We start from the raw sequence: 26455 nt of genomic DNA, 5'->3' as shown, positions 1-26455 counted from the left end.
CACTTTTGGAGTTTTTCTTGTGAACTCTGATGAATTTCTTCAATGGAAACAATCTGCTCATTGCAGGCTTCGTTGCAGTGTTGCAGTGATGTCATCAAAAGTGACGTATACGTTGCTGAAATCAAACAACGTCACGTCGTGAAAAATTTAACACAGAAAATCATCATTAGGAATTTTGTCTAACCCTTTCAAAACAGATCTTGTTGAAAAATCATGGAATACTTTTGTATAACGTATGTTACAAGTATAATTTCTAATTTTCATATAGATAATGTTATTTTTATATTATCAAATATTCATACGCAGAGGGACAGTAATACTTACTAGCGATTGTTAGTCCGCTACCAACGACCCATAACGGACAAACTGAACACCCTACATCAGGTTCTTGCGATATCACAAACTCAAAAACCGTCCAGAGGAAATAAACGATGAAAGCAAAGGAGACTTTCATGGTACCTGAAATAGTAAGCATATACATACCTTACACTAACTAGGAATACGTTATAGACCTCTAGATTGTTGTAGATTACAGACCGTGAGTAACTGTTGTGGTTCGTCCCACTTTTCAATAAGTTACACCCCTTTATGTGAAAAGTGTAAAGTTGTGTTAGCGTGACAGAGTGTTCTTCGACAGCGCATTGTATAAAGTTGTGTTAGAGGACGGCGTGTACTGCGACAGCGCATTGTGTAAAGTTGTGTTAGAGGACGGCGTGTACTGCGACAGCGCATTGTGTAAAGTTGTGTTAGAGGACGGCGTGTACTGCGACAGCGCATTGTGTAAAGTTGTGTTAGAGGACGGCGTGTACTGTGACAGCGCATTGTGTAAAGTTGTGTTAGAGGACGGCGTGTACTGTGACAGCGCATTGTGTAAAGTTGTGTTAGAGGACGGCGTGTACTGTGACAGCGCATTGTGTAAAGTTGTGTTAGAGGACGGCGTGTACTGCGACAGCGCATTGTATAAAGCTGTGTTAGAGGACGGCATGTACTGTGACATCGCATTGTGTAAAGTTGTGTTAGAGGACGGCGTGTACTGTGACAGCGCATTGTGTAAAGTTGTGTTAGAGGACGGCGTGTACTGCGACAGCGCATTGTGTAAAGTTGTGTTAGAGGACGGCGTGTACTGTGACAGCGCATTGTGTAAAGTTGTGTTAGAGGACGGCGTGTACTGTGACAGCGCATTGTGTAAAGTTGTGTTAGAGGACGGCGTGTACTGTGACAGCGCATTGTGTGTTAGAGAACGGCGTGTACCGTGACAGCGCATTGTGTAAAGTTGTGTTAGAGGACGGCGTGTACTGTGACAGCGCATTGTGTGTTAGAGAACGGCGTGTACCGTGACAGCGCATTGTGTAAAGTTGTATTAGAGAACGGCGTGTACCGTGACAGCGCATTGTGTAAAGTTGTGTTAGAGGACGGCGTGTACTGTGACAGCGCATTGTGTAAAGTTGTGTTAGAGGACGGCGTGTACTGCGACAGCGCATTGTATAAAGCTGTGTTAGAGGACGGCATGTACTGTGACATCGCATTGTGTAAAGTTGTGTTAGAGGACGGCGTGTACTGCGACAGCGCATTGTGTAAAGTTGTGTTAGAGGACGGCGTGTACTGTGACAGCGCATTGTGTAAAGTTGTGTTAGAGGACGGCGTGTACTGTGACAGCGCATTGTGTAAAGTTGTGTTAGAGGACGGCGTGTACTGTGACAGCGCATTGTGTGTTAGAGAACGGCGTGTACCGTGACAGCGCATTGTGTAAAGTTGTGTTAGAGGACGGCGTGTACTGTGACAGCGCATTGTGTGTTAGAGAACGGCGTGTACCGTGACAGCGCATTGTGTAAAGTTGTATTAGAGAACGGCGTGTACCGTGACAGCGCATTGTGTAAAGTTGTGTTAGAGGACGGCGTGTACTGTGACAGCGCATTGTGTAAAGTTGTGTTAGAGGACGGCGTGTACTGTGACAGCGCATTGTGTAAAGTTGAGTTAGAGGACGGCGTGTACTGTGACAGCGCATTGTGTAAAGTTGTGTTAGAGGACGACGTGTACTGTGACAGCGCATTGTGTAAAGTTGTGTTAGAGGACGGCGTGTACTGTGACAGCGCATTGTGTAAAGTTGTTAGCACGACGGCGTGTACTGTGACAGCGCATTGTGTAAAGTTGTGTTAGCGCGTTGCGTAAAAATGATAGCTCGACGGCATGCTGCGGGACAACGCATTGTCGCAGATGACCAAATCAGTACATTATACATGAATGACATTGATTCCCCATTCTAATATTTAAAGAGAAAAGCCTCCACGATATCAATACACGGTTTCATGAACATGATTTGTTGCGTGATTTTAAGTTTCATGTACCACCACGCTTCAGAATCGTGACTCTTTACTGATTTACTTGCTTGATTTATTTGTTCGCGCTTTTCACTATTTTTGTATAAGCGAACGCTTGTTTGCACAATCTACTGGTGCACTAACATATCACTAGAATGTATATCTATATGCACTTTTGATTAATACCTCTGTAGATATATATATATATATAGAGAGAGAGAGAGCGTTCGTATCCTATCCACATCAATTTGGCAAATGAGCATTTGGATATTTAAACAAAAGAAATACATTATAAATAAATACTTACATGTACACTAGTTTATATGCTTGTTGTGTAAGAATGCAACACCTGTAAATACAGCACATAACCACAATTTCTATACGTAGACTCTCTGGTGTCCTGCAGGTATATCGAGGATGGTTTCATGTACAACAGGAAACATGTACAAAATGAGGTTAATATATTCATATTTTACTGGATTTAGTATACATTCTGGTCAGTAGATGTACAGCTGTCTTGTAGAAAGGTTTAACGGTAAAGAGGGGACTCAATCTCAAGATCATCATTTGGAAATATCATAAAATAATAAGCCTTCATGTTCCAATTTACTTCTTAGTGTTAATCAAATGCTGAAAAAAGTGGAGGGGCAGCGAGGACACGTGTCTTCTTTCAGAAGTGGGTACTAGTAAGTCTGCCTCTTTTATTTTTTAACTTCAATAGTAAACTTTATAAAATGTTATGTGTATAAGATTCCTTGGAAAAAGCTTGAATGTGGGGGCTGCTCTCCAATCACAGGTGCTTGTGGACAAAACTTCCGGTACCCACCCCCCTCCCCTCCCAATACAAGAAGGGAGGGGGTACCGGAAGTCCTATCCACAAGCACTGTGAGTTGGTGGTCCTAGGCCTCACAGTGTTCAGGATATGATCCGGAAACGTTTGTAAATGTAGAGCCAGAAGATTTCAAAATGAAGCCAGAGTGACCTATTTCAAAATGAAGCCAGAGTGACCTATTTTTTGGTTCAATACACACTCCCCCACTGATAAGGTTTGATTACAATACACACTCCCCCATTGATAAGGTTTGATTACAATACACACTCCCCCACTGATAAGGTTTGATTACAATACACACTCCCCCACTAATAAGGTTTGATTACAATACACACTCCCCCACTGATAAGGTTTGATTACCAAATGCATCACAGTGTACAAGATCTGGACACAGTTGGAGCCATAAAATTCCAGAAGGAGGCAACAGTGACCTATATTTGCTTCATGTAGGAATTCTCCATTCCCTCCACACGTCAGTACATTCTGCTAACGTGTAACTAAGAACATTAATGACTTTGTACAGTTACAGATGTTTGTAATCCCCTGCCCCCATTTTCTGTTTTACTGATTTTGCTTTACAGAAAATGTTTACACATGTTAATGGATTGTTCCCTCACTTTGTTTCTGTTCGCCTGCAATTCTCCGTGACTGATAGTGAATATATCAGATCAAAAACTTTTGCCAGAACCGATAGTGATTGCATTTTGATTGTTTCTGAATGCCATCTCATAGAAGTCCTGCCAAATCCTCATCTAATAATAAAACTTTTAGCCATCAACTTTAAGCATTTTGGATATCACAGGTTATATGTAAATTTGTCCCTGCATAACCTGTACTGATATACATGTATATGTATATTATCTGTCATCTGTGTAGACATGTATATATATAATGTAAAAGCTGCCATGAACACATTTTATTCTATATATGCACATTATAATAACATCATAATGACATGGATGCTAACACATTTAATTGCCATAATTATCAAACGAAATATGCAGCCAGCTGTGCCATTTTGTCCTTTGGTTTGGGTCTGCCACGCCCTCTGCCCCTCCCCCTTCCACCACGCCCCCTGCCCCGGCCCCCACCTGGCCTTCTGCGACGGATGATGGCATGGTGTTTTTCTACCAGGCTTTTAAAAATAGAGTCACAGAACACACAGCCTGAATGCTTCGTCTCCTTGTCGGGCAATGGGGTCTTGTCCTGTGTACAACAGAATCAATTAAGCGTGGAATTCTATATTCTCCATAACAATAATAAAAAAAAAGCTCTATCTCTTGATATATTTACATTTACTCAGTTTTTTCCTTAAAATTCCTACTAACTGAAACTTCAGGTTGATATCTCATAAACTTTCTGCTTTTGAAATAGGCAAATCACTGCGTATGAATACATTTTAACCTTGAGCTTCTTCATAATGGCATTTATTTCCTGGAGCACTAACAAGCTGAGCTCCATTCAACATGTCGGTGTGAAAAGGCTCAAGGTGTATATCTCGTATACTTTCAAAAACAGAGACATTTCTTATTAATCAAATGTCATCAATCTCTCTTTCATATGTTTACTATTATCGCAATTCACCTTTGAATTAGAACGCTTTGGCCGATATAGTATTGCGTTGTGTGACGACACAATTGAATCTGTTTGTAATACAATTGCGAAATGCAACAGAAACTCTCATTGGTCCATAAGTATAAGTCCGCCCAAATTCCCTTATACGGGAGTAGTCAGCATTTGAAAACATGACGGCCAGATGGAAACAAACTTCAAAGGAAGAAAGAGAAAAAGTTGTATTCTTGTGTTGTTGTCTCATAAATTTAATATCAAAAAAATTCCTAACGTATTTTCCTACTATACTTGTGTCCAAACATACCTTCAATGATTTAGTAAAGCCCCATATGACCCAAAAACTCGATCACTGCTTTTGATGATTTCGTTCGTAGACGTAGCCATGTTAGGTAGCCAGTCAATTCGAATCCCGGTTCATTTCCATACTGGCACAATAGCGTCTAGATATGTATTAATACTCCACAAATATTTTAGCTAAATAGTTTAAATAATATACCACCCCAGTCCTATTTTAAAATGATAATTATTCAAATAGCTAAACTCACGGCAATGCGGCTTTCATTAGTCATGGGCGGCCACGCCGGCCAGTCTCCATCTAATGGGCTTATGTAGCATTTTCGTTAATCAAGAGCTTATTTTACCTTTACAAAAACTGGTACAAAAATGTTTTAATTTCTATTAATTATTCGTGTTGATAATAAATGAAGAGCGAATACATAACTTACAACCAATTTTATGAATAGATACCAATAGCAAGATTTCGAATTGACCGGCTACCTAACATGTCTACGTCAACAAACCAAATCATTTGAAGCTGCGAGTTTTCGGGTCGTGTGTGGCTTTAATGAATATTTGAAGGTATGTTTGGACACACGTATATAGTAGGAAAATATGTTAAGATTTGTTTATATAGCGTTTATGAGACAGCAACACAAGAATACACCGATTTTGTGAGCCGTAAATCGAAGGTTTCTATAAGAGGTGGATCTTTTCAGAGAGCTATGTACAGTTCTCCAGCTACACTGAATCCGCTCGAGGAAGTGGGCGGGCTGTAATCGGCCAATGAAAACTCTTGATGTATTACATCAAACATGTCATTCAAATTGTTCAATCCTCTCATTCAATTGTGTCGTCACACAACGCAATACTATATCGGGTAAAGCGTTCTAATTCAAAGGTGAATTGCGATAATATGTATATGCTATATGAATTGAAGAAAAGATTTGGATATCGTTAATCTCACCTTGCTGAAATCTACATCTACAATGTGTGCACCACAGTCATCACAAATCTCTTCTGAGACGCTCACTCTGTGAGCATTGTCAAAAAAGTTGATCACCACCTGACATCTGCAAAAAAATTATATCAATTCAGTAACAAGAATGAGGATTAGACTGAAAACGTAAATTTACAGCTTTTCTTAACATCATTTTCAAATCATTTATAGATAATAGCAATGACAAAATTTTCAATTTACAATTAAATCCAGGTTATTACTATATTTAGTATTCATATCTCTTTAGATTGAAATACAAAATTAAAACAGCACTGAAAGAAAGAACCACAAATCCCGGGGCCACAAAGCTCACCTGATCTACAGAGATAAGATGCAGAAGATTTGAATACAAACGATCGTCCAACAATAATAAGTATATATGCTACATGTATCAGGATGCTTGCATTTCATTTTGATAAATCGTAATTATCTTATTGCTATAGGAAAGATTTTAAAAGATTCAAACAAGCAATTCTTAAGACTTTTACTGTATGCCAAATCAGGCACATGGGGTCACAATTCATAGAAATCTGCACTCAGTTTTACTATAAAACTGCAACAATTGTAGAAAATTGTGGTGTCCTTCTGGCTCCACAAGTCAAAATTGAATCTATACTAAGTGAGGATGCTTGCATCATTTGAAAAGAAGACTTTTAAATATATTTCCTATATATTCTTCCGTAAAATTTTTAACCTCCATTGAGTGGTTACCAAACTTAAATGTAAAGTATACTAAAATTAAGTTCCATGTAAACTTACTCTTTCCTCAATGAGGAGAATTTTAAATAAGCCCCCCCCCCCCCCCCCCCCCTAAGTTTTACTACTGTATTTCCTGATAACTACAAGTAACTTAGAAGAGGACATGGTCCTTCATTGAAAAAAAAATATCTGAATTTCCATTACTCGAGTGCCAACTGTAAAGTTGAAAATATGAAAAATCATGCCATACCAACAAGCAAGCATTGGACAAAAGTTGATCAGTAAAACTTATTTGAGCCTTTGGGTTAAATGATCTAATATTCACTGCCTTTGAAGCCATAAAACTGCAATAAGCTGACTTTTGATCATAGTTTCATTATATACCTGATATTTTTATGAAAGTAAAGATTATAAATCTCAAAGTATGCTCGTCTCAATTTTGTGGCCTTGGGGCAATCACCTAAATCATAGGTGAATTTTTTTTACCCATCAAAGGAAAGAAATATTGCTGAAGATGACTGCTGATGGATATGAACACTTACTTGTTGCAAGCCATTCTCCATTTTGGGCCTGATGTGGGGTCCAACACGAGAATGCCAGTCTCGCACTCCACGCACTCGCACACCCCGTGCTGGGTCAGGGAGTGCTGACAGGTGGGGTGGGTGCACTGGTTACATCCAAACTGTTTACGCATATCTGGGAATGGCGGATTGTTGAAGCAGTAGGGGCATAGGGGAAAACTCTAAATAAAAGTGTACATCCAAAATCACAACCACCTGTTTAGGTGAAAACTCGGAATAGAAGTGTACATCCAAAATCACAACCAACTGTTTAGGTGAAAACTCAGAATAGAAGTGTACATCCAAAATCACAACCAACTGTTTAGGTGAAAACTCGGAATAAAAGTGTACATCCAAAATCACAACCAACTGTTTCGGGTGACTTTTCCCTTTACATGTTTCAATAGCTATGATGTTATGTTGTGCATCATATGATTTTAGTTTTACTCAATCCTGACAAAAATAACCTAGGCAAGAGCTATTTATCTTATCATTTTAAATCATTACTCATTACAAGTAGTAATTCATATTCATAAATCTTACATAAAATCTTGTAACTATCAAAATCATGTTGATGAAATTAGAACCTAACACAATACAAATGATTTCTGTATTCACCTTTCCTCTGGCACCAGTTGTCCATAAAATGAGTTCGAAGTCATCCAAAGGACATCGGAGTTCTTTATACAACTTGATATTGCCGTTCTGTGGCAGTGAGTAGGTTTCATCACAAGTAGAACAGTGTAGTCTGCTTGGTTTTGCTTGTACATATTTCATGTAACGTCTGCATTTTCCACATCTGAAATAAAAGACTCTTTTGTTTGTTCTTCCTTATTTTACAAGTGAAATTACTTGTAGACGTCAGAAAACACTAATTCAAAAGTGGTCTGTTAATCAATTAATACATATCTTAGTAATGTAAATATCAAAATGAGTCATTCTGTTAATCAATTAATACGTATCTTAGTAATGTAAACATCAAAATGAGTCATTCTGTTAATCAATTAATACATATCTTAGTAATGTAAATATAAAAATGAGTCATTCTGTTAATCAATTAATACGTATCTTAGTAATGTAAATATCAAAATGTGTCATTCTGTTAATCAATTAATGCGTATCTTAGTAATGTAAACATCAAAATGAGTCATTCTGTTAATCAATTAATACATATCTTAGTAATGTAAATATCAAAATGAGTCATTCTGTTAATCAATTAATGCGTATCTTAGTAATGTAAACATCAAAATGAGTCATTCTGTTAATCAATTAATACATATCTTAGTAATGAGTCATTCTGTTAATCAATTAATACGTATCTTAGTAATGTAAATATAAAAATGAGTCATTCTGTTAATCAATTAATACATATCTTAGTAATGTAAATATAAAAATGAGTCATTCTGTTAATCAATTAATACATATCTTAGTAATGTAAATATAAAAATGAGTCATTCTGTTAATCAATTAATACGTATCTTAGTAATGTAAATATAAAAATGAGTCATTCTGTTAATCAATTAATACATATCTTAGTAATGAGTCATTCTGTTAATCAATTAATACGTATCTTAGTAATGTAAATATCAAAATGTGTCATTCTGTTAATCAATTAATGCGTATCTTAGTAATGTAAATATCAAAATGTGTCATTCTGTTAATCAATTAATGCGTATCTTAGTAATGTAAATATCAAAATGTGTCATTCTGTTAATCAATTAATGCGTATCTTAGTAATGTAAACATCAAAATGTGTCATTCTGTTAATCAATTAATACGTATCTTAGTAATGTAAATATCAAAATGTGTCATTCTGTTAATCAATTAATGCGTATCTTAGTAATGTAAATATCAAAATGAGTCATTTATTTTGCAAGTGATGCTTCTTGCACAAATACATGATAATAAATTTCTTGCGAATATCTATAAATCTACAGTATCTAATCAATGTAACTGTCATCACTGGCACAGTTGATGCTTGAGATCGTTGAATTTTTTTATGGACCTATTTACCTGGACAGAGGTTTTCCAGTTGCAGCCAATGGAGAAAAGGTAACTTCAAAAAGTTCATCCATTCCACAAATGTTTTCAACAAAGAATTTAAACTTCAAGCAGAAGATGTTCAGAGCATGCTTTAGGACATCATCAAAATAGGCTTTCCCTTGCGCTATCAGGTTCAGCTGCTTCTCCACTGCAGATCTCATGGTGGGCAACACCAACTCGATGTCAATCTAGAAAAAATTCTTAGTTTTCATTAAAACGATCTAACATTCGTTCATGTAAATAGATTCTATTTTGTTCTTTTGATGTGATAGATTCATTGATTGTACTGGGATTTATTCTACTGTCAGAGTATTTCATTCTTATCAACTCCATAATCCTAAAAAATTCAGAATACAGAGGAGCAGACAAGTAACACCATTGTACAATGAAGGAATGTCAGACACTACTGATATTGTGGCAGTGTCCTTGACCTACATTGTACATTAATTACAATAACTTTTGCATTTGACTTTGAGACAACACTGACATTGATCAATGAAACATGCACTGTCCGTCATAGAATTACAGGGGAATCAAATCTACGACATCGCTCACAAAATCACTGTACCGTGGTATTTGCAGGTGATTTTGTTACTGTATAATTATTTCTATTAATAAATGCATGTACAAAACAACGATGAAGAGTTACATGTTTAGAGTACGGTAAACCAACTTTTATTTGCTTGCGAAAAATGTTGAACCTCGATGCAAACATTTCTCGCTGCAAACTAGACCTTTAATGTCTCTAGAATTTGTTTAAGAATATCTCGTTCGCGAAAATTAGTAGCCACAAACCAGTTTTGTCACTGATAAATTGGGAAATAAAGTCATTGCAAATGAAAGTTGGTTTACAGTGTGTGAGACAGATAAAATAGAAATGAAAAACAACATATAACTCTTAACGAAATATTCACAAAACAAAGCAAACAGTCTCCCTATGACCTCTGACCTTCTGGTATCCATGGACCAGGACAATGCCCAGTGGTGTAGGTACAAGTCGCCGTCCACTGGTGACCGAGACATAGTTTCTCTCACAGATGTTGTTGATGTGTACCGAGATGCTGGCGTCTGTTCCAATGCCATGTTTCTCCATCAGAGAGATCAGTTCGGCTTCGGTCAGGTAATCAGGAGGGCTAGTCTGTTTCTCCACCATCTTCACCTGACAATGTAAAAATAAAACGTGTATATATCACCTGACAATGTAAAATTAAAACGTGTATATATCACCTGACAATGTAAAAATAAAACATGTATATATCACCTGACAATGTAAAAATCAAAGGCCTGAAGGGCCACAATGGCGTCGTGCTAAGAAAGCAAAGATTATAATGAAACTATGTACTGTCCAGTTTATCAATGCTTCATCCCTTATTGTATGTACACAGAGTAGATATAGCTTTATATAAATCTCAATGGAGAGTCTTCTACCTGTGAATATTTTGATGTCATTGACTACAGTCACACCTTGTTATTGCAAATTCAACAGGACTGAAATTAAATTTGAGATATCCAAGGATTTGCGATAACAAGGATAACACACACACAAAAAAGAAGTGGTTTGGACTGGCAACTCTATTTACATATTCCCGATAACGAAGATTAGCTGTACATGTATTAAAAACACACACACAGCTTTGAATTCAAGCAATACCAAGAATATTTATCCTTCATACAGGAATAATGCTTCTAATACATCTGTACAGTAGCTCTTTTCACAAAAAAATTCAATTACAGATATATTTTTTTACAATTCCATTCATTTCTTCAGAATATTTTTCAAAGGATTATTTACAATATCTAATGTTTTTAAATAACGAAGATTTTTGTGATCAACCATTGCTCTCAATTATTCACACATCTTTGCTAGCCAAGGGAGTACTCTACAATCCTTGGCACAGATGTAATTCACAAAGAACTGAAAATTTGTGCATTAAGATATTTAGTGAAAAAGTCAACTGTTGTGAGAACTCTCCTTTTAATAGTTGTAAAGGGCAGCATTGCATGTACTTGTTGATAACATAATAAAAACAAGAAATAAGTTTTAAACCAAAATTTTAATCAGAAATATGTGCAACAATGTAAACAACTATGGACCATTTGTAGTATATATCACTGCTAGTATCTCAAGAGATGAAAATCTAGTCAGATTTAAAAAAAAATTGTTAATTCAGTAACTTTTACCTCCACAAAAACCTTTACGTGAAAGCCTTATAATAATGGATGCTTCCGCGCTTGGTTTGTTTACAATAACATTAACACGTGCCAGTGTTTATATACCGAGTTGACCAATGATTTGCAAACCTACAGATGCGTTAATACCCTACTGAGAATGCTACAGTCAAATAAACATTACCTACCCTAAAATATAATGACCATAAATAATCCGCGATACACTATTTCTCAGTTTAAATTTCGCCAACAGCACGCAATGTTTACAAACAAAACCCACGCTATCTTTCGTCTAGACACGCTATCGTTTCAGACATCACGTGACTTTGCAAATGTAGTTTGCATTGAAATTGGAATTTTTATTTGATTTGTTTTTATTTTTTGTGAAAGTTTTTATATGTTAAAGTAAATCAATGTGATAATTTTCATTTGTTTCTCATTAACAACTTTAAAATGTCGTAAATCATTAAACAGTACAGATATTCATACGCCATTACAAAAAGCACGGGATTTTTCCGCGGAAGCATCGATAGTCTGACACCTTCGGTCACGTAAACTTTTCAGCTGATTCAGTCGTACACGCTGACTAGATGCCGTTCGAGCAAAGCTCGACGCCATAATAAAACATGTATATATCACCTGACAATGTAAAAATAAAACATATATCACCTGACAGTGTAAAAATAAAATGTGTTAATGTCACCTGACAGTGTAAACATACAAGAGGCCCATGGGCTACATCGCTCACCTGAGTCATCTTGGCCCATATTAAAAGATTTTCCCTATATATTCGCAGGTAAAACTTTGATCCCCATTGTGGCCCCAACCTACCCCTGGGAGCCAGAATTTTTGCAAACTTGAATCTGCATTATGTCAGGAAGCTTTCATGTAAATGTAAACTTTTCTGGCCCAGCAGTTCTTGAGAAGAAGATTTTTTTTTTTTTTAAAAATTCCAATAAGTTTGTATGTAAAACTTTAATCCCCTATTGTGGCCCCATCCTATCCCCAGGAATCATGATTTTAACAAACTTGAATCTGCACTATGTCAGAAAGCTTCCATGTAAATTTCCACTTTTCCGGCTCAGTGGTTCTTGAGAATAAGATTTTTAAAGATATTACCTATATATTTGCATGTAAAACTTTGATCCCCTATTGTGGCCCCAATCTACCCCCACCCCCCACCCCGGGAGTCATGGTTTTCACAAACTTGAATCTGCACCATGTCAGGAAGCTTTCAGGTAAATTTCAGCTCTTCTGGCCCAGCACCCTGAGTGGTTACCCTATTTTTACATTTTTTGTGATTATCTCCCCCTTGAAGGAGGCATGGCCATTCATTTGAACAAAATTGAAAGCCCTTCACCTAAGAATGTTTTTTGCCAAGTTTGGTTGAAATTGGCCCTGTGGTTCTGAAGAAGTCGAAAATGTGAAAAGTTTACAGATAGATAGAGGGACAGAGAGACAAAGGACAACAGGCGATCAGAAAATCTCATTTAAGCTTTCAGCTCAGGTGAGCTAAAAAGTGTTTATAATGAACAAAGTTATAGTGAATTCACAGTTATGATGAAAAGTATTCCCAACAAAACACGAATAGGATGTTACAGGAATATACCGGTAAAGTGAATATCATGACATTAAATATCTTTACTACCACATACTACTGCAAATCAATAATTTATTACCATTTTTATTTATAAGAAAGACAATTTTCTGGCCTACAAATTTTAAGTTGTTCATCTCTACAAAAGGCAACCTCATAAATTTAAGTGAAAATGAAATTCTCAGTAATGTGACTTCCAGTACATGGTAATCATCATCTAACTGCAGTTATCTTTTGACTGACATACAATATGTACTGTGTACTGATTTTTTGTTTTAGGTATTCACGAGAACTACTTTTATTCTGATCACACCCTATTTTTCTTTGGATGTTACAACATATGGTTAAGAAGCATTAATCACATACCTCTGCTATATCATAGTTGGTGTTCTTCTTGAATTCTGGCAGTGTCCACTCATCGTCCAGTGCTTTCCAGGACATGACCGCTGTGAACCCTGGGTCAGTGACCCGATAACCAGTACAACTAAATCCCTCGGCACCGATCTCAAAGAAAGCTGTGGTCTGTAGATACTTACAATCAGGAGAAATCTAAAATATCAAAATTCAGAGTTCATGTCCCAAGAAATAGGTCAAAGTCATTTTCACAATGTCAGGGCTTTGTGAATAGGTTCCTCTCTTTAAAAAAAAAAGTGAGAAGTATGTATCCAGAAAGCTTTGACATTGTGAAGCTGCTTTAAAGTGAACTATACAAAAAAATCACCACGATGAATGGTGACTCATCAAAGTCACCAGGACCCTGTTCTTGTAATTCTTACACAAAAAATTGTTATAAACATCATTTTGTAAGCAATAACTCAAACTAGTACCGTGAAATCGTTAGATTTCGTAGGAGCTCAATTTTTATCCCACGAATTTCAAACAACGAAATAAACAATATATATAATGTTTCCATGTACAGACACCATACCGGCAAAAATTGTATTCCTGTGAAACTGTAAAATCTTGACAATCCACGAACTTAAATGATTCCACAGTAATTCATGAATTTCATACTTGTCTTTCAGTAACCTTGATCTATTGTAAATGACCTTGGGTAGGATTCAATACACACAATATTATACTGTGTTTGAATCACATCAAAACTAGATTAAAATTTATAATCAAGCCAGGCAAATTTATAATCCAACACTTATAAGCTTATATCTATAATATAGCAATGTATAAAGCAACAAACTCAGAGTATTTGTTTTCAAGTAGAATGTAACTCGTTTGACAAGAATTGGTTTTTTTATTTATGGCGGAATAAACTTCAGTCAATCAGAGAACTGTAGCTCTTTGAAAAAATATTGGGACAAATCAAAGCCCTCGCTGTCCTCACACATTCAAATCAAAAACATTTTCAGTCATCTTGGTTCCATGAAAAATCACCCCTGGAAGTAGATTCTCCAGGTTCAGTTTCAAATATCCATGTTTAGACATCATAAGTAGCCATTGTATAAAGTATGATCCTTGGATTTGAAAATCAAGTATAATGTTGTACTCATTGGTTATGACTGAATGATTGATTGATTGAATAATGTTTAACGTCCTGCTCGAGAATATATCACTCATATGGAAACATCACCACTGCTGGTGAAGGGCTGCATAATTTAGGCCTATGCTCGGTGCTTATGGCCATTGAGCAGGGAGGGATCTTTATCGTGCCACACCTGCTGTGACGTGGGACCTCGGTTTTTGCGGTCTCATCCAAAGGACCGCCCCATTTAGTCACCTCTTACGACAAGCAAGGGGGTACTGAGTACCTATTCCAACCCGGATCTCCACGGGACTATGACTTACTCTATGTGTACTTATTCTAACGGGATTCAAATTTTAGCTGCTTTGGTAATTAAGCAAGTGCTAACCTATGTCTGCACTAAAATTAATTCACTGTCCAACACAAAACAAGCACTAAATCAAACTAAAACTCCAGATAGTGCATCAGCTCCGATTGTGTCGAATTTTATAATTACGCTAAAATTAGTACGTATACAGTGGCTATCAATTTCAGGTGATTTGCTTTTTGAAGCATGCTCAAGTTATTACAAGTAAAAAGAAAAGAAAATTGCTAACATTTAAGCAAAAAATCCCATTACTGCAGTGTAAGAAGACAATGAAAAAAAGATATGATAGCAATAGCAAGCCAAGATATCATAGCAATAGCAAGCCAAGATATCACAGCAATACCAAGCCACAGTGTAAAATTTCACAGCAGTCCCATGAATACTGTAGAAGAAATGGCAGACAGAAAAATTGTAGAGAGTTGGACAGACAGAGTGAAAAATAAAGGACTCTCACATCTTCCATGTCGGGCCTTAATGAAATTTGAGTTAATACTACATTATGTATAAGTGTTACAATATTTACAGTTCCAATGAAGTGTCTAGTGATGAAGTCGTACAATCTCCAGGCATCATGGCCTAGCTCCGCCTCTGTTGCAGGCCTCATTGGAGTGATTGGAGGGTGATCTCCCGCATCTGAACCCTTCCTGCAAATATCAACAGTGGAATTTAGAAATGCATTCTTGTAAACACCACCTGACCTGTATATTGACTTACAAGACGGGGTCACAATAGGGTTTTAGAGTTTTGTTTTACATTGGAATGTATTGGGGAAAATCTTAGGGAAAAAAAGAACACCATGGGTCTCTCTTTCTTTCAATCTTGCACACAACATTGATTTCTGAATTCTCTCTCAACAGATACCGGTTTCCTGTACAAAGTTACTGACCTTGATTTCTATCTTCTCTACCTTAGTAGATACAGTACATAGTCTCCTGTACAGAGTTACTTACCTTGATTTTTGTATTCTCTCAATAGATAGATACTAGTTTCCTTTACAGAGTTACTTACCTTGGTTTATGAATTTCCTATCTAAGTAGATACAGCACCTATTCTCCTGTACAGAATTACTTACCTTGATTTATGAATTCTCTCCCTTAGTATATACAGTACACAACATCCTGTACAAAGTTACTGACCTTGATTTATGAATTATCTCCCTTAGTAGATATAGTACATAGCCTCCTGTACAGAGTTACTTACCTTGATTTCTGTATTCTCTCCCTTAGTAGATACAGTACATAGCCTCCTGTACAGAGACACTGACCTTGGTTTATGAATTCCCTCCCTCAGTAGATTCTGCACATAGTCTCCCCACAAAGAATTGGAGGACTGCTGCCTTAGTGTACCACTGAAGAATCAAAATCATATACAAATTATCACAGAAAATTGTTCATGACAACAGAGAACCACCAAGATTTATCTTGAGAACATGAAAGGAAGAGATTTGTTTCAGAGTCAACCATCTGGGAACCAGACATTCCTGGCCAAAATATGACCGTAGGACATGAATGCCCTGCTGTGGTTGTTAAATAAATAATTCAGAACATGTGATCAAGGTCATGTCGAAGGACAAGGTTAAAGATGAGTGTAAGGCTTGTGAAAAAGCATCTGTGTAAGCTGCTTCATGATAGTACCCTCACTACGCTTGTCATAAACGAGCTAATACAAAATACCAACAACAAAAAATTAAAAATTTTAATTTATTTTTTTTTAAATTGAGGTCAAGGTTATGCAAGTAGACAAAGTACAAATTTATGACATGTTAGTTATGGTCTCACTATCATGTATATATATGAAGTTTGATAAAGGCACTCTGTATAGATTAGCTAGAAATGAGCAACACATGTAGTCCAGATTTGTGTGGTCAAGGTCATACAGGTCAAATTCAATTCAAATATGTTGGACATATATGATTGTCATGCTCTTACTTATGTAGCTGTGAATAAAGTTTGATGATATGAGTTACATGTATATGCTAAATATAGAAAAGGTCAAGGTCATATGTAAAGTCAAGGTCAAAAATTTTGGGGCCTAATTGTCATGCTTTTGCCTAGATGTGATTAATTATTCACAAATGTGAGGTAAATGTAATCAAAAGGCCCATGGGCCACAATGCTCACCCAAGTCAACTTCGCCCTGCTATTCTTCAGATTTTCACCCATTTTAATCCCATGACAATGTTTTGCCTTATATTATGACTAGAACTAAAACGATATACCCCCTATATGATACAATACGTATTGCAATACTTATGCCACGATTCAATACTTTTAATATGATACACTTTATTGAAGAAACCAATAACAAATTGAAGAAAAATTTAATGACAAAGATTCACAGTCACAATTTTAAAAGCAAACTGTTTCCAAACGACCGAATGGCAAGATGCCTGTTGGATCTGTAGTTTAAACTGATTAAGTTCATTATTGTTTTCATCAGACTCAAGGCTAACAACAGTCTGACCGTTATTGGACGCCAATTTGTCCCTCGTGCATGTAAAGTACAGGTCAAACCCGATGTATTTTACAGAAAAAAGTGTATCGAACCGAAGATCGAAGCATTGAATCGAACATTGAATCAAACATTTATATTGAACAGTGTCGATATTTCGGTAAATAGCCCTAATTATGACCACAACTCTATTGAGGTCATCCTACCCACCTCTATTGAGGCCCCATCCTACCCACCTCTATTGGGGTCCCATCCTACCCACCTCCATTGGGGCAATCCTACCCACCTCTATTCAGGTCCCATCCTACCCACCTCTATTGAGGCAATCCTACCCACCTCTGTTGAGGCAATCCTACCCACCTCTATAGAGGCCCCATCCTACCCACCTCTATTGAGGCAATCCTACCCACCTCTGTTGAGATAATCCTACCCACCTCTATTGAGGCCCCATCCTATCCACCTCTATTGAGGCCCCATCCTACCCACCTCTATTGAGGCCCCCATCCTACCCACCTCTATTGAGGGCCCATCCTACCCACCTCTATTGAGGCCCCATCCTACCCACCTCTATTGAGGCCCCATCCTACCCACCTCTATTGAGGTCATCGTACCCACCTCTATTGAGGGCCCATCCTACCCACCTCTATTGAGGCAATCCTATCCACCTCTATTGAGGCCCCATCCTACCCACCTCTATAGAGGCCCCATCCTAACCACCTCTATTGAAGCTCCATCTTACTCACCTCTATTGAGGCCCCATCCTACCCACCTCTATTGAGGCCATCCTACCCACCTCTATTGAGGCAATCCTATCCACCTCTATTCAGGTCCCATCCTACCCACCTCTATAGAGGCCCCATCCTACCCACCTCTATTGAGGCAATCCTACCCACCTCTATTCAGGTCCCATCCTACCCACCTCTATAGAGGCCCCATCCTACCCACCTCTATTGAGGCAATCCTACCCACCTCTATTCAGCTATACAAACTTGAATTTTCACTAGTCATAAGTTTCATCTTTTCTGGCTCCGTGGTTCACGAGATTTTTAACTGGCCCCTTCCTATTCTTGCCTTTTCTTGATTATCTCTGCTTGAAATGGGGAATGTATCTTCATTTAAAGAAATTTGATCTCCTTAACCAACGGCTGGATAGTTGTCAATGTGGCATTTGACCTTGATGAATGACTATGGCCTTATAAATCACGGTTTTTATCTTGACCTCTCAGTTCATTGAGTACAAAGAATCTATCTGTACCTGTACTTGTATAGGTAAAAAATTATATGGCCAAAGATAAAGTTGCAGAAACAAAAATACCAAAAAAAACAGAGAGGCAGATGGACTAAAAACAATATGTCCCTCGATCTTTGATCACTGGAAAATAATAAACAGCATAGTCTTAAAGGTTGAAAAATCTACAGTTATTCAAATGAATGTCTTTCAAATATTCAGCTCTTTAAGAGTTTGTCCTTGAACAAGAGACTTACACAAGGTCGAAGTTCTCTGGATACTGCGTGGTTTCTGTTCTAGGATAGCTAATGAATCCCTGCGTGTACAACCTCTCGGCAATCTGCATAGCATGCTGGGGACCCATGCCTGTAAATCAATATACATAATAAATCTATATAGCATGCTGGGGACCCATGCCTGTAAATCAATATACATAATAAATCTATATAGCATGCTGGGGACCCATGCCTGTAAATCAATATACATAATAAATCTATATAGCATGCTGGGGACCCATGCCTGTAAATCAATATACATAATAAATCTATATAGCATGCTGGGGACCCATGCCTGTAAATCAATATACATAATAAATCTATATAGCATGCTGGGGACCCATGCCTGTAAATCAATATACATAATAAATCTATATAGCATGCTGGGGACCCATGCCTGTAAATCAATATACATAATAAATCTATATAGCATGCTGGGGACCCATGCCTGTAAATCAATATACATAATAAATCTATATAGCATACTGGGGACCCATGCCTGTAAATCAATATACATAATAAATCTATATAGCATGCTGGGGACCCATGCCTGTAAATCAATATACATAATAAATCTATATAGCATGCTGGGGACCCATGCCTGTAAATCAATATACATAATATACACGATATACGTTAAGATGTATACATTTTGCATTTTTTTCTCCAATACATATGTAGTCCATTTAATTTTGGCCAGTAGCATGATGCTTCACCCTTTTCAATTTGGTTCTTTTTGAGTAATGCATTGTACACATGAACAAGAAACCCATGGACCTAGAAATGTAGCAGGTTTATATGAGCAAGATTGGTGCAAAGTTAGTTTGTTTTGAAAAGTTTTATCATTAAAATGACAAATTCAAATGTTTTGGTACCATAATACAGGCCTTGCAAGATAGAATGGACAAGTAAAATGTGAAATTCCTAATTTCAAAAACTCAAATTTTATCCATGGCCAATTATCATGTTTTTCTTAAAGGTGAATGTCATTACCTGCCACAGTATAGGATTTATACAGATGACTTGAAAGTACGCAATATGAACTAGAAAATTGAAAAGTCAGAAAAGGGCCCCACAATAAATCTGAAAATCGAAAGGGATCTTCCTCTGCCTGATTAAAGTATTATATATAAAATTCATGAAAATTAACCCAAGGGAACTTAAGATATTGCATGCCACAGAAAGTGCTGACAGACAGACAGACGGATGGACGGACAGAACAATTACTTCGGGGCACTTGCCATATGGCAGGTCCCTAAAAATGAAGACAAATGACATACCTAATCCTGAACTTGCTGCCCTCAGCATTTCTATTGTATTGAGAGCTTGTGGTTTTGATTTACTCTTCACATCCTGGGTAACTTTCAGAACTCTGAAATATTTGAAAAAGTCTGTGATGACAAGAACTGCATGAGGTAGAAAACTGACAATATCATGAAGATCCCAGCTGTATGGTAAGGTGTTTTCTGTGGTATTTAAAAAAAAAATTATCACTAAAATGATATATATCCTACAGGTCCACTTTAACAATAATATTTGTCCTATGAGTGAAATATAGCAAAATTACCAGAAGTTTGAAACACCTGTGTATGTTTAAAACTGAAATCTTGTAACATTTCATACTGAATAATTTATGATAAATATGGTAATGATAAATAACTTTTTATAAATAACTTTTTAAAAAATGTGAGACTTTCACTCAACTTCAGGCAATTCCAGATACATTTGTTTTAAAAACTAAAATGTATTATGCCAGGTTGAATGTATTTACTGTTCTCAATTGCCTTGACAATGATAAATACTAAGAGATCCAAACATGATTTCTGTCAAAATGACAGACAATTTGAATTGAAGAGAAAGTCATTTCATAAAACCTTTTCATGCAAATTCAATAACAATTTTTAAATTAAAGTCACGCTCAGAGAAGTTCTAGTTACTATGCCTTTTCTCTAAATTTCAGTAATCGATGTGAAACAAAAGCGCTTCATCTTGCTACAATACAAATGTATGGGACATATTCTAATTGCGGTGAAGGGACCAAGGCATGTCATTTAGATATTCTAGCTATGTGCTATTCTAACCATGACCTCTGACCTCCTTTTTGGGTTCAAAAATCAAAAGATTTTTTTGTTTCATCTTTACCTACCTTGCACCAATTAAAAGTATATATAGGCTATAATCTAAACTAGAAAAGGTACAGACACACTTAGATTATTATAGCTATGTGTGATTTTGACCTCGACCTATGGACCTCAACTATTAAATACAATGGATCTAATTTATGTTACCATATGTTATATTTTATCAGAATAAAATGGGTCTTCATATCAAAATGCACAGTTGGTGTAAGAGAGCCAACAAACCTTGCAGAATCAGAAGATTTGATCATACTGACAAACATCTGAGCCACCTCTTTGTCGAACACTCTCAGCCTATCCCAGTCAATGGCAACACTTCTCCCTTCTGGTAAATCCAGCTGTCAAATAAAGATAATTTTCATTTATGTTAACATATATGTTATATTTTATTAGAACAAATTGGGGATTTTCCTTACAATTCAAAGATCATTATATTTTTCTTCTGAATCCTATACACAAATCAAATCATTTCTTGATATCTATATGTTGAACATAAATAAATGAGATGTTGCCTGCAGTGGTAGGGCTATATGTTGAACATAAATAAATGAGATGTTGCCTGCAGTGGTAGGGCTATATGTTGAACATAAATAAATGAAATGTTGCCTGCAGTTGTAGGGCTATATGTTGATCATAAATAAATGAGATGTTGCCTGCAGTGGTAGGGCTATATGTTGATCATAAATAAATGAGATGTTGCCTGCAGTGGTAGGGCTATATGTTGATCATAAATACATAAAATGTTGCCTGTATTGGTAGATCTATAAATACAGTTAAACATGCATACAATGAACCTGGTTATAATGAATCACCACTTATAACAAAGTTACTCGAATCTCTTTTGGTTCTTCAAAAGAAAACTACATGGAAATAATGAATTATTTTATACTTAGTCCTCTTCATAATGAAAGCACATAAAGCCCTTAATGATAAGTTATGCTTTAACAGTTTTCCTTGGAACTTTGTTATAACTTTATTTGACAATGGATACTTGCCTTCACTTGAACAACCCAGTAGGGTTCAGGTTTAAAGGATTGTATCTTATCATGTCTGTCCACACAAAGCCCCAGGGTGGGGGTCTGGCAGGGACCATAGGATATCAGGGTGCTGTCCAAGTCGCCATACTTTCCCTGTCACCATAAAATTCAAAATGCAATATCTAATGTCAAGGTACATAACATGCGCTAGTCTCATTTCTCTACACAAAGGACGTTATACAGTTTTAAATCACAAAATTGAGAAACAGTAGTGTTGCCTTGGAAAAATAAATAACTTTTACTAAAAGACAAAGAAATCAGGAATGTATTTTCAAGGCTACACAACTTCATATCCAAGCATGTGTAACACAGAGTACAAAAGATGACATGATCAATGATAAGAGAGTGGTTCATAGTCCACTGGGCTCACCTGAGCCAAAATTACGCTGGTAGATCTGTCATACAATTGATGAAGTTAAAACCCTGCACTCAATGTACCAGTATGCCCACCAAGAACTAAAATCGTATATCCATCACGTACATCCATCACGTACATCAATCACACAGGGGCTAAGCCCGTTTTGGGCCCGAACTCTGTGTTACCATAAATATATCTTTATTTATGGTTACAATGAGTTTCGGGTCCAAATGGGCTTAACCCCTGTGATCGATCACAACAAACAAAATTCACTGTTAACCAAAGTGATCACTACATGTGTACTGATTGGTTTTTCATCCTTTCTCAAGGCTACACCTTCATCTAAATTTTTCACTATTCCAATGAACCTCAGAAATTATCTTTAAGTTACTTATTTGGATTTTATTTTCTGATAAATTTTTTTAAAAATTAATATTTATGCACTTTTAATGATAAGGGCAGGTGCAGTTGTTGGGGGGTGGGGGGGGGGGGGGGTGGGGGGGGGTGTAAGGAAGCATTCCTGATGAATTATCAGAGATCAATTGTCATTGTAAGTTTGAGTTTGGTCACACATAAAGCTGTAGTGGAAAAGAAGTCAAAGATCATTAAGGTTTACCACAATAACACCTGGAAAAAATCAGCATTTGGAATGCTAATTCCGGCAGTTCAGATAAGATAAATTCAATATAAAAGACTTGTGGTAGCATAAAGGAAAAGAGAAGTATAGGCACATGTACATTCATTATTCTCTTGTACTTCACAACGTGAAATATCAGTACCAACCTGGAAAAATTTTGTCTGATAGCGAGTGAAAGCACAGCCGATTCTTAGGTCCAACTCCTGTCTGGCGTCGACAGATAAAGCCTCGTTTTTGTTCGGAGTAATCAGATTAGACATGGCGCTCTTGATGTCCTTGTCTGTAATAGCACTGAACTTTGCTCTGTACACAAACTGTTGAAAGAAGAGGAATTAATTGTAATTCTTCATCAACTGCCCCAAAAAGCAAAATGATGAATGCTGATTTTAAATGCAGATTAGGTTTTTAAAAACTATCTGTCAGCTTAAAAACATTTGCCAACAAATGAAAATATTTTATGAACAATATATATACCTGTTCTGAATAACGATTCATGCTTGATTTGACACAGTCCATCACTTCAAAGCAAATGTTTTCTCCTTCTTTATCACAATCAAGCCACAGAACCAAATAGTCAACACCTCTAGCCTACAGCATGAAGAATGTATAACATTTCATAAAATACTTAGTTCAAATTATTAAACACCATAGATCATACACATGTACTATAAGAACATGGTCTAAAAATCTACATTTTGTTTAATGTGGCTGTCAAAGTTAAAGCTCATAGTTAATGAATAATAAATGAAATTAAAAATCTACTTCATAATTACATATTGTATGATCATTCTCTACAAAATCAGAGAAAAGCGATATCTCAGTGAAATACATATTGGTTGTGATATTTGGACTGACCACGAGTAAGTGTCAGTCAAAATATCACAGCCAGGCCTAATCTCGGTGAGATGAAAATAAATATTGAATGCAAAGACATTTTCAGATTTCTACCTCCTTCTCCAGAAAATTTGGCATGCGCAATTTCTCTGTTGCTTCTTTCTTCTGAGTTGGTGCTGTAAATAACTCAACCTGTAAAATGAAAATAAATCATTAAAGATTTGTTTATCATATGTAAATCTTTAAGGAGGAATACTACAGAAATTTGATATGGATGAAAAGTGTAGGATATGTAGAATAGTATTTTGAAATTAAAACTTTCTAATTTACTTTATTTAGTCAACAACAAAAAAATTAATCTGAAAAAAATCTAAAACCCCTGTTGGACTCAAAATTATGACCTACAGATCAACAGTCATTGTGTTAACCTACTGTGCTACTAGGCTACGCAATTAAATCGGAAAGATATAGATAAATATTTTTGCTGATTAAACATGAGTCACGTGATTTGCTCTTCATCAGCTTAAAGTTTTCAGTAAAGCTTTCTCATACCTTCGTTCGTAATATTGCTTCGTTTGAAAGAGAGAGAAAATCACATCTAACATGACGTCACAATGCACAGTTTACATCGATCGCATTAGATCTATATGAATAGGCAATCTAATTAAAATTAGATGTTAAATTTGCACGCATACTTGCCTACAAAACTCATAAGTTATGTATGCGAGCGGATCTAACATTTAATTTTAATTAGATTGATAATATAGGCAGATTAAAGTTGTGTTGTGAAATGTAATAAGTCTTCACTTGTCTCAACAGTCATACCGTAAAACACATTATTTTCATTCATGTTTTAAAAGAAAGTCGGAACACTTCTAGTATACCGGTCCCCAAAATATGGCGCTAAAATAAGTGCCGCTGCGTAAGCGATCGGTAAAATCGTTAAAACGGCAAAAAATCGCAAAATTAAGCCCGAAATTGAATTCCTTGTGTAAATGATGTTTAAAATACTAGTGCATTTTATGTTCCAAAATTGACAGAATCCGTTGTTTAGGAATATTGTGACGTGTGCGTTATCTCCTGAATATTATCGTCCCTGATGTTGATGAAAGCAAACTGAATTTCTTCTGGGATTGAGAAAGGATATTGATTCTTCCTATTTTACGAAAAATATTCTAGCAAGTGCAATATTGGGGAAAAAACTTTTAAAAACGCTTTAATCGACATTTTAGCCCACGGATACTTCCGAAATGGGGGCTGCCCCCAACATCCTTGCTTAATTTCTTTAAAATCTATATAATCGGCTCACATGATCACCTTGACTTATCGGGGGCTGCCACCCCCAAGCCCCCGCTTAATTTCACTCAATCGCCGCTGGGCTTTCTAATCAATTTTATTTCACGAAACATTGGCAAGTTTCACGTCTCAGCATCCGAGGCAAAAATGCAAATGGCGATGTGTTTACAATCCACTTAGCAACGGCAAGGGGAATAACTGGGCTGCGTTCAATATCGTAGCGGCTAGCCTAGCTGCCAGGCTAGATGTCTAGATATTTTGAACGCACTGTATGAATTAACGCTTGTTAGCCCTACATAGGGCTAGCCTAGCACATCGTTCAAGATCGTAGCACTACCGAGCCCTATGTAGCCGCTACGATCTTGAACGCGGTCCTGTTCACGTACAGTCGCGTGTTATTGGGGACAGGCATACTAGAAACTTCCCAGAAAGTCAGCCATTATAACGATGATTTAAAACTTAAATGTGCCATTTATGTAACACGTACTGGATCAACTCTATCCCAGCTGTTATACTTTCCAATGAAGTCCAGACCATACACATGTCCACACACCGACGTCATTTTGTACGATACCGTCTCTCCTGTAGGAGGGAACCTTCCCTTGTACTCGTGGATTGAACATGCTCCGTTAAACCCCTTTCTGCTATTCACTTGTCCTCCTGACAAAATTTTCGCGATGGATTGGGCAAGAGATGGCTTCTCTGCTACCATTAAAACTGTCTTCATCTTGTGCTTTTTGATTTCTGCTCAAAGCTTGTCGCCTGTCACAGTGCATGCATTACAACCTGCAGTCAGACAGTTTACGCCAACACTTTCGAGGAAATTCGAAATGTATTCAAGTGTCAAGTTGTACTTGCAATGTGTCGGCACAGCGGAGTCAAGTCAACTCGTACCCTGACCGACTCGTACCCAGGTCAACTCGTACCCAAAAAGTAAAAGTCCCAAGAATCTTCAATTGATGACAACTCGTACCTAAGCGATATGTCACTTATATGCTTATATGTGCATAGATACATTGCATTATGGGCAGATTCTTGGGTACGAGATGACTTTTGCCTTTTTGGTACGAGTGGTATGATTCCTCCTGATCATATACAGTATACTCCACTTACATTGAAGTTGCTTATACTGAACTACCTTTTATGATTTATATGGTTCAACACTGGTTTTATTTAACTAAGTTAATGAACAATTAAGGTCGGGGAATTTCAATATATCCAGAGTAGACTGTAATAATCAAAATTGAATTACATTTGTGGTTTTCTCAGTTTGCATGTTTTTGCTTGTATT

At 36.7% G+C, this 26455-nt stretch overlaps 1 protein-coding gene and 1 long non-coding RNA gene across 2 annotated transcripts; one reads left to right on the top strand and one right to left on the bottom strand.

The window, feature by feature from the left end:
• Positions 1-24: 24 nt before the first annotated feature.
• LOC130047007 (uncharacterized) lies at positions 25-7074 on the top strand. The gene is made up of 3 exons (XR_008796099.1): positions 25-467; positions 2936-3004; positions 6246-7074. It is a non-coding gene; the product is annotated as an uncharacterized LOC130047007 (long non-coding RNA).
• LOC125647002 (DNA topoisomerase 3-beta-1-like) lies at positions 4052-26022 on the bottom strand. The gene is made up of 17 exons (XM_048873699.2): positions 25652-26022; positions 23983-24060; positions 23509-23622; positions 23181-23348; positions 21998-22132; positions 21228-21340; positions 20145-20236; positions 18847-18955; positions 16175-16258; positions 15434-15554; positions 13433-13615; positions 10250-10459; positions 9271-9488; positions 7876-8056; positions 7240-7439; positions 5966-6071; positions 4052-4356 (listed from the first exon to the last, which is right to left on the bottom strand). The coding sequence occupies exons 1-17, from the start codon at positions 25889-25891 to the stop codon at positions 4138-4140; spliced, it is 2571 nt and encodes an 856-aa protein (XP_048729656.1). The 5' UTR covers positions 25892-26022; the 3' UTR covers positions 4052-4137.
• Between the last annotated feature and the right edge of the window lie 433 nt (positions 26023-26455).

Source organism: Ostrea edulis, chromosome 6, assembly GCF_947568905.1.
Source record: "Ostrea edulis chromosome 6, xbOstEdul1.1, whole genome shotgun sequence".
NCBI lineage: Eukaryota > Metazoa > Mollusca > Bivalvia > Ostreida > Ostreidae > Ostrea > Ostrea edulis.
The sequence above is the reverse complement of the archived record's forward strand: the minus strand, read 5'-3'. Positions and strand labels throughout refer to the sequence as shown.

What these genes read in the sequence shown, in the direction of transcription:
- LOC125647002 (XM_048873699.2), bottom strand. Translation starts at nt 25,891, where the DNA reads ATGAAGACAGTTTTAATGGTAGCAGAGAAGCCATCTCTTGCCCAATCC. An exon ending in TGAATCGTTATTCAGAACAG is followed by an intron (nt 23,349 to 23,508) that starts GTATATATATTG and finishes TTCTTTCAACAG; the next exon opens with TTTGTGTACAGAGCAAAGTT. An exon ending in GAGGGAATTCATAAACCAAG is followed by an intron (nt 15,555 to 16,174) that starts GTCAGTGTCTCT and finishes TGATATTTGCAG; the next exon opens with GAAGGGTTCAGATGCGGGAG.